The sequence below is a fragment of the Lynx rufus genome, unplaced genomic scaffold (genome assembly GCF_022079265.1).
Source record: "Lynx rufus isolate CCGP_SWC_20201006 ecotype Redwood Valley unplaced genomic scaffold, mLynRuf1.p SCAF_14, whole genome shotgun sequence".
NCBI lineage: Eukaryota > Metazoa > Chordata > Mammalia > Carnivora > Felidae > Lynx > Lynx rufus.
In genome coordinates this window covers 31,398,439-31,415,839 of record NW_025814828.1, presented here as the reverse complement: position 1 = coordinate 31,415,839, position 17,401 = coordinate 31,398,439, and the positions used below count along the sequence as shown (strand labels likewise).

The following is a 17,401-nucleotide window of genomic DNA, read 5'->3' as shown; positions in this document are numbered from 1 at the left end:
TCAAACCCACGTAACCTAGCTTCAGTATATGCTAGTTACCACCATCAAGCTGTTTCTCATGGGAACCATGCTGCATTTAGAACTTTTAAAAAGACCTTTAGGCCCAAAGTCATTATTTTAGATGTCTCTCCATTTAACATTTTACAAGGGTGTAAAACATAAACTCATTATTCTTCACTGTCAGATACAAACGAATCTCTTACCAGTTATCTCTGTTATCACAGAAAAGAATATCGGTGAAAAATGACACAGGTTTAGATGATTTAAAGCTGAGGTGGCAGGTGAGCTGAGCATTTATTCCACTGGAAGACCCTGTGATGACACAGCCTTTTGGAAATGTTACAGAAAGAGGTTGAGCCTCATCACCATCAAGAAGGCTCACTGTGGGAATCTGGACATCTAAAGTGGAATCTCTGTTTAAAATTAAAAAAAAAAAAAATAGCTCAAAATCCAAGCAAGTCACTGGATGTAAATGTGTCTCCCTCTGTTCATTGAACCATCCGAACAATTAAACAAGTATTTAAAATAATATGCCCAATTATTAAAGATGTTTTGCATCATCTCTTACGTTCTGGTCCCAATATAAGTAAGATGGATAATATATTAAATTGACCACATAAGATGATCCAAAGTTCCTTTTGTCCTCTAAGAACTAAAATAGAGGATTAAGACACCTGATTAAATACAATGTGCTTTTATTGATAGCCATGATATAAACAGTATTGCCCTTAAATATATCCTTATAGAAATTTACCAAAAATTACCACTTTGACAGCTAATGCTTTAATGAATATGGACTAAATATAATATTAAAAGATGCATAAACACATATAATTTTTAATGTGGATACTATTAAGCACTTGTATACATATACTATGAATATTTTCTCATCATTACTAAAAATTCCACTTAACGTTCTTCACACATTTCATTATATACCTATAATTCATTTAAACAATCTAAAATGTTTATGATTTCTAATAACACAGTATGTAGTATACACTTTTAAATATAATACTTGAGCAACGCCTGGGTGGCTCAGTTAGTTAAGCATCCGATTCTTGTTTTTGGCTAAGGTCATGATCTCGCAGTTCTAGAGAAAGCCTCGCATTGGGCTCTGCATTGACAGCACAAAACCTGCTTGGGATTCTCTCTCTCCCTTTCTTTCTGTCCCTCCCCTGCTCTCTATCTCTCTCAAAATAAATAAAATTTAACAATAAATAAATACTGGATAACTTTTAGTGCTCAATAAATATTTAACCATATTACTCAAAAGTTTATTGTATATGTAGACTCCTATAGCAAAGAAGAAGTATTACTAAATGGGAATCATATTTCCCTAATATGTTAATTAGAATGAAGATTATTCAGCTAATTAACTTTAAAAAGTAAAGAAAGATCCCAACTTAAATTACTCAAGCTGATCGGGTTCACTAGGTAAAAAATTAAAAATGTAATTTACAAATCAGGTTTAAATCCAATTCTGTTGTTAATTAGCTACATGTCACTGGATAAGTCATTAATGCTGTTGATTTGACCGTTCATACAATGAGGAGACTGGGTTATATCATCTCTACAGTCCCTGTTACATGTTCATTTCATTATATCATATTTTTCAAGATTCAACTTTTGACTTGAGATCATTTTTAAATTTGTTTTTAATATTCATTTATTTTTGAGAGAGAAAGAGAGAGACAGAGTGCAATTGAGGGAGGAATAGAGAAAGAGGGAGACACAGAATCTGAAGCTGGCTCAAGGCCCTGAGCTGTCAGCGCAAAGTTTGAGTTCGAGCCCCACATCATCAGTCTCTGTGCTGACAGCTCAGAGCCTTGAGCCGGCTTTGGATTCTGTGTCTCCCTCTCTGTCTTTGCCCCTTCCCTGCTCACACACACACTCTCTCTCTCAAAAATAAATAAACATTAAAAATAATTTTAATAAAAAGAGACTTAACTAGAGAAGCGCTGAGGTACATACAAGACCTAGACGTTTATGAAAATAATGCTTATAGGCAATTCACAATGGTGCACAATTCCTCACAATTTACATAATTTTAACATGTCAACTAGCTAATCTTTATTTCTTTATAGATAGGTGTATATTTCTAAGTAGAAGTTTGTTTGGCTTTCTTTTTTTGTTGTTTTATTTGAAGGATATCAACATACATAGTCTTGCTTGACTTAAAAAAAAATTATCTCAATATTTTGTTCCTAAGATTCCTAACATAGTTGTCTCATTAGCTGAAGTTCATCCACTTCACAGCTATAGCTATATTCATGTACACATATATAACAAATTATTATCCTTTTACCTGTCACAGGACATTAGTGCAGTTCCCAGATTTTGCTATTCTGAATAATATTACTATGAACAAAGTCAAACATATAGTACACAAGTGCAAGAGGTTTTCTTGCATACACTATCAAGTGCAATTGCTGGGCTGTGAAATATGCAGATTAAACACTTTGCAGATTATTATCCAGTGTGGTCCTAACTCATTGACATTGTAACTGGGACCTGACTTCTTAATGTTTACCTACCTTTAACAGGCAAAATGCTTATCTTATTGTAGTCTCTAATTTTCATTTCCAAATTTACAAAAAGGTCAATTATATGTTTTCAGATGTTCATTATCTACTTAGGAATCTTCTTCTGTGAAGTACTTATCAAAGTTTTTTGGCAACATTTCTGTTGAGTTATTTGATTTTAAAAAATTTTTTTTTTAATATTTATTTTCGTGAGAGACAGACAGAGACAGAGCACAAGCAGGGGAGGTGCAGAGAGAGAGGGAGACACAGAATCGAAAGCAGGCTCCAGGCTCTGAGCTGTCAGCACAGAGCCCGATGTGGGCCTCGAACTCACAAACTGTGAGATCATGACCTGAGCCGAAGTCAGAAGCTTAACCAACTGAGCCACCCAGGCATCCCTGGTGATTTGATATTGTTCTAATTTTTATCATTTACTTTTTTATTAGCATGAATTTAAGTCTTGCAAGAAATCCTTCTCTACCTACAAATGTTAAAATTGTTTTCCAAAATATTTTCTTTAATTTTTCCTTAAATGTGAAATTTAAGACTTTACTCCATTTGTAATGGATCTTTTTGTATTATGTAAGACAGGAATCCAATTTGAAATATTCCACACAAATAATCAATTGTTCCAGTACCATTTACTGAATAGTAACTTATTTTCTTCCAAGATCTATAATACTATTTATGTCAAATATTCAGTATCTATTCATGTATGGGCTTTCTCCAAGTCTCTTTTTTCTATGCCTTTGGGCATTTTATCTATCACTACACAACTATCATATTGGTTTAGTCCTGATATTTTATAAGGCAAGTCCTTATTCTTCTTCTGGAGTGGTTTGGCTATTCTAGACCCTTGATTCTTCCGTGTAAAATTTAGAATTTTCCTTGTTAATCTCCATGAAAAATTTTATTTAAATTTTTATTGCAGTCGCATGAAATATGTAAGTTGATTTGTGAAGAAATGTCTTTTTTACAATACTGAATACTCCAAGTCATGAATATGGTGTAAATCTTCATTTACTTATGAGTTCTTTGACTTAAGTTTTATAATTTTCTCTATATAGTTCCATATAGTTCTTCCACATCTTTTGTTTGATTTATTCCTATTATTGTTAATTTTTAATGTTTTTATAAATAGTAATTTTAGAGTTCCACATTGTAAATGTTGTACGCTGAAATGCCATGTATTTTATTATTGGACTTACATTTGTCTATTTTGATAAATGACCTTCACAGCTTTATCTAATCTACAGATAGTGACAGTGTTTATGTACCTACTCTTACATATTTCACTTCACTTAACTCCCTGGATGAACTAGGTTTTTCACAAAAATGTGTTAGGGAGGCAGTGATTACAGCCATCCTTGTCTTTTCTTTTTTACTCAAAGGGAATTGACTTATGTTCCAGTATCCAAGATAATACCTCTTCTAGATTCATGATACAAAATTTCAACAATTTAAAGAATATCTCTTTTATTCCTGATTAAGAATTTTATCATGAATGGTACTGTAATTTTATCAAATGCTTTTTTCTTCTGCATCTATGGAAATAATCATATCATTATTCTCTTTAATTCGTAAATGTGGCAGATAAAATAAAAAGGTATTTTAGATTTTTTAACATTAGGCAAATCTTACAATACTGGGATATACCCACATTGGTCATGATTTATTAATATATTTATATAAGTAATAAATAATATATATAATTTAATTCATTAAGGATTATTGCATCTGTAGTCATAAGAGAGATTGGCCTATAATTTATCTTTCTCAAACTGTCATTCTTTGACTTTATAATAAAAATTTCTGACTTCATAAAACAAATTAGACCACACTATTTTTCTATTCTATAAAAGAATTTCTATAAGGTTTGAGATACCAGTTTCTTGCAAGTTGAGTAAAACTAGCCTGTAAAAAAATCAGAAGATGGCATTTTCCTTCTAAAATGTTAAGTATTAACTCAAAGACTTTCTGTTTATTCTCAGTATGGTTTTAGTAAATTATATTATTTCTACAAATTTCCCATTTAAGTTTTCAAATGTATTGGAATAAATTTCTTCATAGTATTTTAATTTTCTCATTTTTCTCCAATGCTTATATGATTGTATCCCATTATTTTTAAAGTTTATATATTTTGAGACAGAGAGAGAGAAAATACCTGTGCATGCAAGTGGGGAAAGGGCAGAGAGAAAGAGGGAGAGAGAGAATCCCAAGCAGGCTCCACATTATCAGTGCAGAGCCCAAGGCAGGGCTCGAACTAATGAACTGTGAGATCATGACCTGAGCTGAAATCAAGAGTCAGACGCTTAAACTACTGAGCCATCAGGCACCCCACATGCATCATTATTCTTAATATTATGTAGCTGTACCTTCTCTCTTTTTGTTCCTCATCAATGTCACTGCACCAGTATCCATTGTATTAGTTCTTCAAAGAACCAACTTTTGGTTTCAGTAAACCAATCTTCTATATATTTGTTTCCTATTCCTTTAATTTCTACTCTTTTTCATTTTATCTACATTCTACATTCCTTGGATTTAATCTATTATTCTTATTCTTAAGTTACTGAATAGTTGAAACTTCTAATCATTTTTTATATACTATCAGCATTTAAGACTACACATTTCGATTCTGGGAGGAAGACGGCAGTGTAGGAGGACGCTGGGCTCACCGCATCCTGCTGATCACTTAGATTCCACCCACACCTGCCTAAATAACCCAGAAAACTGCCAGAAGACTAGCAGAACGGAGTCTCCCGAGCCAAGCACAGACGAGAAGCCCACGGAAGAGGGTAGGAAGGGCGGACAGGCGGTGCGCGCTCCACAGATTGGCGGGAGGGAGCCGGTGCAGAGGGGCGGCCCGGCCAAGCAGAGCCCCAAGCAGAGTCTGGCTTGCAAAAGCGGAGGGGCCGGACAGATGTGTTCTGACAGCGAGTGGGACTTGACATCTGGAAGGTTATACGCAAATAGCTCTGCTCTGAGGGTGGGAAGCCTGGAGGACAAGGGGAGGGAGAGTTGTTGAGCATGGGAGGACAGAGCTCAGCTTGGCGGGGAACAAAGGCGCTCGCCAGTGCCATCTCCCTCGCCCATCCCCCAGCCAAAATCCCAAAGGGAACCAGTTCCTGCCAGGGAACTTGCTTGCACCGAGCAAACACCCAAAGCTGTGCTTCTGCAGATCCATCCCTCTGGCGGGTTTCACTCCCTCCCGGTGGCACAGGGCCCCTCGCAAAGCGGATCACCGAAGGATAAGTGAGCTGAGCCTGCCCCCCCAGCCCCCCCTGCCCCAGTGCACCTTGCCGATCCACCCCTGCTAATACGCTAGAACCCCAGCACCACAAGCCTGGCAGTGTGCAAGTAGCCCAGACAGGCCACGCCACCCCACAGTGAATCCTGCCCCTAGAAGAGGGGAAGAGAAGGCACACACCAGTCTGACTGTGGCCCCAGCGGTGGGCTGGGGGCAGACATCAGGTCTGACTGCGACCCCACCCACCAACGCAAGTTATTCAAGACAACACAGGGAAGTGCCCCACAGTCCCGCACCACTCCAGGGACTTTCCAAAATGATGAAACAGAAGAATTCCCCTCAGAAAAACTCCAGGAAATAACAACAGCTAACAAACTGACCAAAAAGGATTTAAACAATATAACAAAGTGAATTTAGAGGAATAGTCATAAAATTAATCACTGGACTTGAAAACAGTATAGAGGACAGCAGAGAATCTATTGCTACAGAGATCAAGGGACTAAGGAACAGCCAGGAGGAGCTAAAAAATGCTATCAGTCAGCTGCAAAATAAAATGGAGACAACCACAGCTTGGAATGAAGAGGCAGAGAATACGTGAACTGGAAGATAAAATTATGGAAAAAGAAGAAGCTGAGAAAAAGAGAGATAAAAGAATCCAGGAGTATGAGGGGAAAATTAGGGAACTAAGTGATGCACTAAAGAGAAATAATCTATGCATAACTGGTATTTCAGAGGAGGAAGAGAGAGGGAAAGGTGCTGAAGGTGTACTTGAAGAAATCATAGCTGAGAACTTCCCTGATCTGGGGAAGGAAAAAGGCATTGAAATCCAAGAGGCACAGAGAACTGCCTTCAGACGTAACTTGAATCGATCTTCTGCACAACATATCATAGCGAAACTGGCAAAATACACTGATAAAGAGAAAATTCTGAAAGCAGCTAGGGATAAATGTGCTCTAACATATAAAGGGAGACCTATAAGACTCGTGACTGATCTCCCTACTGAAACTTGGCAGGGCAGAAAGGAATGGCAAGAAATCTTCAACGTGATGGACAGAAAAAAAATGCAGCTGAGAATGCTTTATCCAGCAAATCTGTCATTTAGAACAGAGGGAGAGGTAAAGGTCTTCCCAAACAAACTCTGAAGGAATTCATCACCACTAAACCAGCCCTACAAGAGACCATAAGGGGGATCCTGTGAGACAAACTACCAGAGACACCGCTACAAGCATGAAACCTACAGACATCACAATGACTCTAAACACACATCTTTCTATAATAACACTGAATGTAAATGGACTAAATGCTCCAACCAAAAGACATAGGGTATCAGAGTGGATAAAACAAGACCCATCTATTTGCTGTCTACAAGAGACTCATTTTAGACCTGAGGACACCTTCAGATTGAGAGTGAGGGGATGGAGAACTACTTATCATGCTACTGGAAGTCAAAAGAAAGCTGGAGTAGCCATACTTATATCAGACAAACTAGACTTTAAATTAAAGGGTGGAACAAGAGATTAAGAAGGGCAGTATATAATAATTACAGGGTCTATCCATCAGGAAGAGCTAACAATTATAAATATCTATGCGCCAAATACGGGAGCCCCCAAATATATAAAACAATTACAAACACAAGCAACCTTAATGATAAGAATGTGGTAATTGCAGGGGACTTTAACACCCCACTTGCAGAAATGGATAGATCATCTAGACACACGGTAAATAAAGAAACAAGGGCCCTGAATGATACATTGGATCAGATGGACTTGACAGATATATTTAGAACTCTGCATCCCAAAGCAACAGAATATACTTTCTTCTCGAGTGCACATGGAACATTCTCCAAGACAGATCACATTCTGGGTCACAAAACAGCCCTTCGTAAGAATACAAGAATTGAGATCATACCATGCATACTTTCAGACCACAATGCTATGAAGCTTGAAATCAACCACAAGAAAAAGTCTGGAAAACCTCCAAAAGCATGGAGGTTAAAGAACACCCTACTAAAGAATGAATGGGCCAACCAGGCAATTAGAGAAGAAATTTAAAAATATATGGAAACAAACAAAAATGAAAATACAACAATCCAAACGCTTTGGGATGCAGCAAAGGCAGTCCTGAGAGGAAAATACATTGCAATCCAGGCCTATCTCAAGAAACAAGAAAATTCCCAAATGCAAAATCTAACAGCACACCTAAAGGAAATAGAAGAAGAACAGCAAAGACACCCTAAACCCAGCAGAAGAAGAGAAATAATAAAGATCAGAGCAGAAATAAACAATATAGAATCTAAAAAAACTGTAGAGCAGATCAATGAAACCAAGAGTTGGTTTTTTGAAAACATAAACAAAATTGATAAACCTGTAGCCAGGCTTCTCAAAAAGAAAAGGAAGATGACCCAAACAGATAAAATCATGAATGAAAATGGAATTATTCCAACCAATCCCTCAGAGATACAAGCAATTATCAGGGAATACTATGAAAAATTATATGCCCACAAACTGGACAACCTGGAAGAAATGGACAAATTCCTAAACACCCACACGCTTTCAAAACTCAATCAGGAGGAAATAGAAAGCTTCAACAGACCCATAACCAGCGAAGAAATTGTATCCGTTACCAAAAATCTCCCAACAAATAAGAGTCCAGGACCAGATGGCTTCCCAGGGGAGTTCTACCAGACGTTTAAAGCAGAGATAATACCTATCCTTCTCAAGCTATTCCAAAACATAGAAAGGGAAGGAAAACTCCCAGATTCATTCTATGAAGCCACTATTACCTTGATTCCTAAACCAGACAGAGACCCAGCAAACAAAGAGAACTACAGGCCAATATACCTGATGAATATCGATGCAAAAATTCTCAATAAGATACTAGCAAATCGAATTCAACAGCATATAAAAAGAATTATTCACCATGATCAAGCCGGATACATTCCTGGGATGCAGGGCTGGTTCAACCTTCACAAATCAATCAATGTGATACATCACATGAATAAAAAAATAGATAAGAACCATATGATCCTGTCAAACGATGCAGAAAAGCATTTGACAAAATTCAGCATCCTTTCTTAACAAAAACCTCGAGAAAGTCAGGATACAAGGAACATACTTAAACATCATCAAAGCCATTTATGAAAAGCCCACAGCTAATATCATCGTCAATGGGGAAAAACTGAGAGCTTTTTCCCTGAGATCAGGAACACGACAGGGATGTCCACTCTCACCGCTGTTGTTTAACATACTGTTGAAAGTGCTAGCATCAGCAATCAGACAACAAAAGGAAATCAAAGGCATCAAAATTGGCAAAGATGAAGTCAAGATTTCACTTGTTGCAGCTGACACGATATTATACATGGAAAATCCGATAGACTCCACCAGAAGTCTGATATAACTGATACATGAATTCAGCCAAGTTGCAGGATACAAAATCAATGTACAGAAATCAGTTGCATTCTTATACACTAACAATGAAGCAACAGAAACACAAATTAAGAAACTGATCCCATTCACAATTGCACTAAGAAGCATAAAATACCAGGAATAAATCTAACCAAAGATGTAAAAGATCTGTATGCTGAAAAGTATAGAAAGCTTATGAAGGTAATTGAAGAAGATATAAAGAAATGTAAAAACATTCCGTGCTCATGGATTGGAAGAATAAATATTGTTAAAATGTCAATACTACCCAAAGCTATCTACACATTCAATGTAATCCCAATCAAAATTGCACCAGCATTCTTCTCGAAGCTAGAACAAGCAATCCTAAAATTTATATGGAACCACAAAAGGCCCCGAATAGCCAAAGTAATTTTGAAGAAGAAGACCAAAGCAGGAGGCATCACAATCCCAGACTTTAGCCTCTACTACAAAGCTGTAATCATCAAGACAGCATGGTATTGGCACAAAAAAACAGCCACATAGACCAATGGAATAGAATAGAAACCCCAACACTAGACCCACAAAACTATGGCCAACTCATCTTTGACAAAGCAGGAAAGAACATCCAATGGAAAAAAGACAGTCTCTTTAACAAATGGTGCTGGGAGAACTGGACAGCAACATGCAGAAGACTGAAACTAGACCACTTTCTCACACCATTCACAAAAATAAACTCAAAATGGATAAGGGACCTGAATGTGAGACTGGAAACCATCAAAACCCTAGAGGAGAAAGCAGGAAAAGACTCTCTGACCTCAGCCGTAGCAATGTCTTACTTGACACATCCCCAAAGGCAAGGGAATTAAAAGCAAACATGAACTATTGGGACCTCATGAAGATAAAAAGCTCCTGCACAGCAAAGGAAACAATCAGCAAAACTAAAAGGCAACCAACGGAATGGGAAAAGATATTTGCAAATGACATATCGGACAAAGGGCTAGTATCTAAAAGCTATAAAGAGGTCAGCAACCTCCACACCCAAAAAACAAATAATCCAGTGAAGAAATGGGCAGAAAACATGAATAGACACTTCTCTAAAGAAGACATCCGGATGGCCCACAGGCACATGAGAAGATGCTCAACGTCACTCCTCATCAGGGAAATACAAATCAAAACCACACTCAGATATCACCTCACACCAGTCAGAGTGGCCAAAATGAACAAATCAGGAGACTATAGATGCGGGCAAGGATGTGGAGAAATGGGAACCCTCTTGCACTGTTGGTGGGAATGCAAACTGGTGCAGCCGCTCTGGAAAACAGTGTGGAGGTTCCTCAAAAAATTAAAAATAGATCTACCCTATGACCCAGCAGTAGCACTGCTAGGAATTTACCCAAGGGATACAGGAGTACTGATGCATAGGGGCACTTGTACCCCAATGTTTATAGCAGCACTCTCAACAATAGCCAAATTGTAGAAAGAGCCTAAATGTCCATCAACTGATGAATGGATAAAGAAATTGTGGTTTACATACACAATGGAGTATTACGTGGCAATGAGAAAGAATGAAATATGACCCTTTGTAGCAATGTGGATGGAACTGGAGAGTGTGATGCTAAGTGAAATAAGCCATACAGAAAAAGTACCATATGTGTTCACTGTTATGTGGATCCTGAGAAACTTAACAGGAACCCTTGGGGAGGGGAAGGAAAAAAAAAAAAAAAGATGTTAGAGTGGGAGAGAGCCAAAGCATAAGAGACTCTTAAAAACTGAGAACAACCTGAGGGCTGATGAGGGGTGGGAGGGCGGGGAGGGTGGGGGATGGGTATTGAGGAGGGCACCTTTTGGGATGAGCACTGGGTGTTGTATGGAAACCAATTTGACAATAAATTTCATATATATAAAAAAAAGACTACACACTTCCATCTAAGTACCAATTTTGGTGCGTTTCACAAGTTTGTTTATTGCTTAACCTCTGGAATTTAACGTAAGAGACGCAGTTAACTCAACAAAGATGTAGGCCTGACTCTTTTTCTAAAGAAAGCAACAGAAGTGACAAGAGGTGTTTCAAGTTTAGTCTTTAATACTCAAATACTGTTTATATCAGTGAATGTTGTTTTCATGTTTTGATACATAGTATTTTAATTATTATTTGCAGAATTCAATAGGGTATCTTCTTGAGTCTCTATAGAAGTTTTTTTCAATAGTTCCAAATATGTGGCAGATCCTGTTCATATTTTTTTAATGATTTTAAAATTATAATTATTACCAGAAAACAGTCTATATGATGCCAACTCTTCAAAATGTGTTAAATTTGAACTACAGAATAATACACTATCAGTTTTTGTAAATATCTCCTGTATGAATGAGAAAAATGTATGTTCTACAATTGCAGGGTACAGGATTTTATAATGCTATTCTTAATACTACTTTTAGTATTTTTCATAATATTAGTATTAAATGAAGGAGGCTTTTAATAAAATATCCTTTTCAAATTTTCTTTATCTATACAAGGGTTTTTGTCTTCTGGACTCATCAATAATTGAGATATGTGTTGAAACATTCTACAATGATGAAGGACTGGTCAATTTCCCCCTATTATTTTAATTTGGGGTTTTCATATTTTAAGAGTACTTTGGTTGTGCATACAATTTTAGACTTCTGACAGTTTTCAGGTGAGCTGCATATTTTATAATTATTTAATGGCTTATTTTTAGAGAGAGACAGAGTGCTCATGCATGGGAGAGGGGCAGAAGGACAGAGAGAGACAGAATCCCAAATAGGCTCCATGCTCAGCCCAGAGCCTGATGCAGACAGAGCTCAGTCCCATGATCCTGGGTTCATGACCTGAGCCAAAATTAAGAGTCAGTCGCTAAACTGACTGAACCACCCACTCTTTTTTATGTTAAAAAGTTTTTTTTATATTACAAACGCTTCACCTCTTTTTTCTCTAAATGTTTGACAGAGAGGGGGAGAGAGAGAGAGAGAGAGAGAGGGAGGGAGAGAGAGAGAGAGTGATCATGCATAAGTGTACCAGGGGCAGAGAGAGAGAGGGAGAGAGAGAATTGCAAGCAGGCTCTGTGCTGTCAGTGCAGAGCCCAACATGGGGCTCAATCTCACAAACTGTGAGATCATGACCTGAGCCAGAAATCAAGAGTCAGAACTTAACCAACTGAGCCACCCAGGTGCCTCTGTTTTACCTCTTAAATAAGGTCATCATATGTAAAATCAATACTGCTATCCAGCTTTCTTTTGGTTATGCTACCATACATTTTCCCATGATCTTCGTTTGATAGTTCTCAACTAGGAGTAGTTTTGCATCCCTGGGGACATGTAGCAATGTTTGGAGACAATTCTTTTCTGTCATAACTAGGGAGAGGATGCTATTGGTTAGATACCAGGAAGGTTGTTAACATCCTACTACACATAGAATAGCCTCCAACAAAAAAAAAGAAACATCCTCCCCAAAATGTCACAGGTTCTGATGTTGAGAAACCCTGCTTTACTTCAGTCTTTCTTGTCCTTATGTTTTACATATACTTCTTTTAATAGGCAGTTGGACTTTTTTTTATTATTTACTCTAACATTCTCTGTATTTTAACTAGTCAGAATAACTTACTTTAATTGCATTAGTCAACTGCATAAAGTTTTTTACATCATTTTTGTTTTAGTTTTCTCTTGCTTTTGTTGGCTTCTATGCTGTCTGTGTAGTTATATACAATCGTAGGTTTAGTGAATGCCCTTAAAATTTTACCTGACATACTTTGTTTTATAATTTCTACAAGTTACATTTGGTTCATTTTCAAGGCTATATGGTATAATTCCATGTTACTTTCTAATTTTTGTAATGCCACCCTTTAAAAATAAATTATTTATATTCTGTGTCTGATAATTCCAATATCTGAATTACTTAAGAGTCTAAATTTCAAAATAGTTGTTTGTGCTGACTCTATGGTATCTTCCCTTCTTGAGAGTTCTGTAATACTTACTCCAGCACTGATGTCCGGTTGATAGCAACTGTGGCAACTGAAATATGAGCCTAAACTGAGGATGGCTTCATTTAGAGCAGAGGTTCACAAAGTGTGGTCCATGGATCAGCAGTATCAGTATCATTTGGAAATTTATTAGAAATAAAAATTATTACATGCCATTCCAGGCTTCCCTAATCATAAATTCTGGGGATGAAAGGCAATAATCTCTGTTTTAAAATTCTTTCAGGTGATGCTGATATACACCACAGTTTAAGAACCACTGATCTAGAGAAGATTTACTTGCTTCTGCTGACAGGTAGAAGGATTTACTCACATAAACTCTTTTAGCCTCTTTCAGTGTCCCTGGATTAATCAAGGAATTTGAGATTGTTTTCCCACTTTGAGGAAGTTGTCTCAAGTTTGGCTTTGTTTTTAATTTTTTTTAATGTTTATTTATTTTTGGGAGAGAGACAGAAACAGAGTGGGCATGGGGAAGAGGCAGAGAGAGAGGGAAACACAGAATCTGAAGCAGGGTCCAGGCTTCAAGCTGCCAGCACAGAGCCCAATGCGGGGCTCAAACTCAAACTGTGAGATCATGACCTGAGCCAAAGTCAGATGCTCAACAAAGTTGTATCAAGTTTTAAGAAAAAGCCTGCATTTGGCAGATTACTACAGCTCACCACTCTTACTCTGGTTTCAGCTTATATGTATTGGTTTGGTCTGTTTTGATTTGAGCCCTTTGGAGACCTCTTATAGTCCTCATAAGCCAGTAATGAATGAATGAATGAATGAATGAACACACACACACACAATCTACTTGCTCTGTAGTGTGAGGACATGTAATGTATCTAGAGTAATATAGTATTGGGGTTTGGGCTATTGATAATTTTTTTAAAAAATGAGAACAGACTACATTGTGCTATACTATGTACATGTGAGAGGCAGAATTCTGAGATGGCCCCGAAGAGTCCTCTTCCCTAGTGTACATACACAAACCCTGCATTATTCCCACCCCTTGGGTAACAGAATCTGTAAGTATATCACACTGGTGATTAATTTGTGCTATACAGCAATGGTAAAGGGACTTTCCATATGTAACTGACACCCCTAGCCAAATGAATGCAAATAAAGCTAAAAGATTATCATGTGTGGATCATATTTAATTAGGTGAGATCTTAAAAGGTTTGGAGGTCAGAGACTGAGAAGTCAGAGAGATGCTCTAAAGTACCATGATGGGAGGAGGAACCACATGGCTAGGATGTGAGGGTGGTCTCTAAGAGCTGAGAGAGGTCCTAACAGCCAGCAAGAAATTATCTTAGTCCTACAACTGAAAGGATTAATTCTGGAGAATGAGCCTCAGATGAGACTGCTGCCATAGCCCGCACCTGGATTTCCACCTACTGAGACCTTCAGCAGTAAATACACCTTAACTAACCCAGAGGACTCTTGACCCAAAGAAACTTAAAAGATAACAAATTCATGTTTTAAGGCACTAAGTTTGTGGTATTTTGTTACATAGCCATAGAAAACGTGCTTCACATACCATGAAGAGAGACATATGAAAAATTTTTACAAGAAAATCAAATGACTAATTGTGAGGTAATGAAGTGGGCTTCTTAAAATTTTTAATTTAACTGAACTGTTAAATATTTTAACGGTTCGTTCCAACAACAGAAACAAGTCAGACATTGCTCATGACTCATACAACACAGACACAAACAAAAAAGCATATAAACAAACTGTGGTAAATTCACATTAAGCATTTACCTGAAATAGTTTTGAGGTAAAATGGTGACATTCATGTTAGTTGTTACGTCCAGAGGAACAGGAGTGAAAAATATGAATGGAGGGTCAAACGATAACTTGGGTGATTTTACCTCTCCAACCAAACATAACATTCGATAGCAAATTGGATTATCATTTAGATGAATGGGAATATCGGCTGTGTATTTTGTAGGATGACCTAATGAAAAATAATTTTTTTAAAGGATATTAGAATTGTTTACATACAAAAAAAACTTTTACACAGTTTAAACCTTACTAAATATATAAATGTACTATGAAAGTACAGCTCCATGGAGAATAGATTACTCAAAAATTGGAATTATCCTGCCAAGGAACTATAAACATGTAATGAGGGGCGCCTAGGTGGCTCAGTCGATTGAGCGTCCGACACTGGCTCAGGTCATGATCTCATGGTTTGTGAGTTTGAGCCCCGTGTCACGCTCTGTACTGGCAGCTCGAAACCTGGAGCCTGCTTTGGATTCTGTGTCTCCCTCTCTTTTGCCCCTCCCCCACTCACAGTCTGTTTCTCTCTCCGTCTCTCACTCTCTCCCTCTCAATAAAGAAATAAAACATTAAAAAATATTTTAAAGTGCACTATGTCTAGAAATAGAGCAGGCCTTGTTAAAGCAGATATTATTATTGGAAAATACATAAACCTAGAGCAAACAGTGCAGTAAGACTTATTTTTTTGGATTGGTTTCTATTCCTTAACAGGAGCTGCCTATCCCCTTAGTATATGCAGTACGAAGATGAGGTCAGACAGTTGCCATAAGGATCTCAGGGGACTCGTATTGAGAAATGGGTGTGCTGAGAAGAGACGAATGTTGTTCCTCCCAGATTTTTAAGTTTATGGAAAGGTACCAGGGTTGACTGGCCAATTTCACCTCATAGGAAAAGAAAGGCAATTCCCATGTACCAACTCATCATGAGGAAAGGCAGTTTGTGTTGGAGAAAAGGGCTCAGCATCTGGGGCTGCAGGCTAGTCCCACACAACGGTCCCATCCCAGCAAGCTGCCAGTGCCCTTTTAGACCCAGATGCCCCAACACAGTGTCTTGTAGAGAAAAAGATGTGATTTGGTGAGTATGAACTCAAGGTAATATCTTAGAATGAGAAAACAGGATCAGGGCCATCAAGAGTATCACAAAAGCAGACGATGAATGCTCTGGGCGATGCATGTTCAAAAGTGACATTGTGAACTATACACAAAAGCAATAGAATCACTGAACTGATCAGACTCACTAGATCTCTCTGTACCGGGTGCCTTTACTTGGTCAAATAAGTCTTTTCTTGTTCATATAGTCTGGGATCCTTGGAAAATGAGAGGTGACTGGAAACGGAAGTGAATTAGTGACTTCTTACTGACAGATGAGCACAGGAAAGACTATGTGAAAACAGGACAGACTATATACATACCTTCAGTTGAGAAAATAAATTATAATAGAATTTATATATCTAAAACACTGTAAATCTATAGAGAAATGATGGTTTCACTTCATGAATCTGATATTGTTAAAATTATTTTGGGGAGAAAGAAAATCAAGTCCATTACTTCCAAAATTAGGCAAGGTTTTAAGGCTTATGGAACTGTGAATGCCAAATGGGGTGTTTGGAGATTATTTCTGGGTTTCACACCTGTTAAATGTTTTGGGGTCATGGAGAATGGGGGTTCCCTGTATAACCTAAGACTACTAGGGATTCAATAACATTTTTCTAAGCTCAGCTGGGCCTTCTTGTTCATCTCAGATTTAAGTTATATAAATGTGTTATAGGCATGTTTAATTTTTTCTTAAGAGTGAGGTTGAAATCCTAAGAAGGCAATGCATAGATTTGACTGCTGAGGCTTAGCCCCATATTGAAGGAAAAGTGAAATGGAAATGTATCTTATTTCCTTCTAGATTGTCTATTCCATTTTATCTGGATAAAAATGTTGATAGACATAAAAGAGAAGCTCTATACAGAAATATAGATGGTGGCTTTAGCTGGACTGGCTCTCCTGCTACTTCTTTCAGAACCAGATATAGAAACTGAGAGGAAATATGCAGAAATACATAATGAAATACAATTACTTTTACAGAATAAACTTCAGAATGGGGAGAACATGTAATGTTTTCTATCATATTTTCAGAGTTCTAAACAGAGATAATAAAAGATGAAACATTTTTGAAACCTACTAATCACAGTACCCTATGTACTGTTTCTCGCACACAAAGCTAGAGTAATTATAAAATGCCATGCTGAAAAAATTAAAAAAAATAAAATGCCATGCTAATAGATGCATCAGGACACTGAATTAAGGCAACATAGTGCTAACAGAATATTACTGAGAGAACACACAGCTGAATGAATTCTAAAAAGCTTAAAAGTTAGAACACATCCTTATCCTGCCTTTTCTGTTGATAACAGAGGTAGTTGCTGGTATTTTATTTAGATTGCCACATTTGTTTAGATGTGTAAAGCAGTCATGTCCCAAGGGTTCTGCCGCAAGTGAT

At 37.4% G+C, this 17,401-nt stretch overlaps 1 protein-coding gene across 1 annotated transcript in view; it reads right to left on the bottom strand.

The window, feature by feature from the left end:
• CFAP47 (cilia and flagella associated protein 47) overlaps positions 1-17,401 on the bottom strand; it is a 544,467-nt gene that overhangs the window by 389,941 nt on the left and 137,125 nt on the right. Inside the window, exons 25-26 of the mRNA XM_047075775.1 lie at positions 14,894-15,089; positions 204-413 (exon numbers count right to left, since the gene is read on the bottom strand). Of these exons, the coding sequence (XP_046931731.1) occupies positions 204-413; positions 14,894-15,089 (406 nt within the window). The remainder of the gene's footprint in view (positions 1-203; positions 414-14,893; positions 15,090-17,401) is intronic.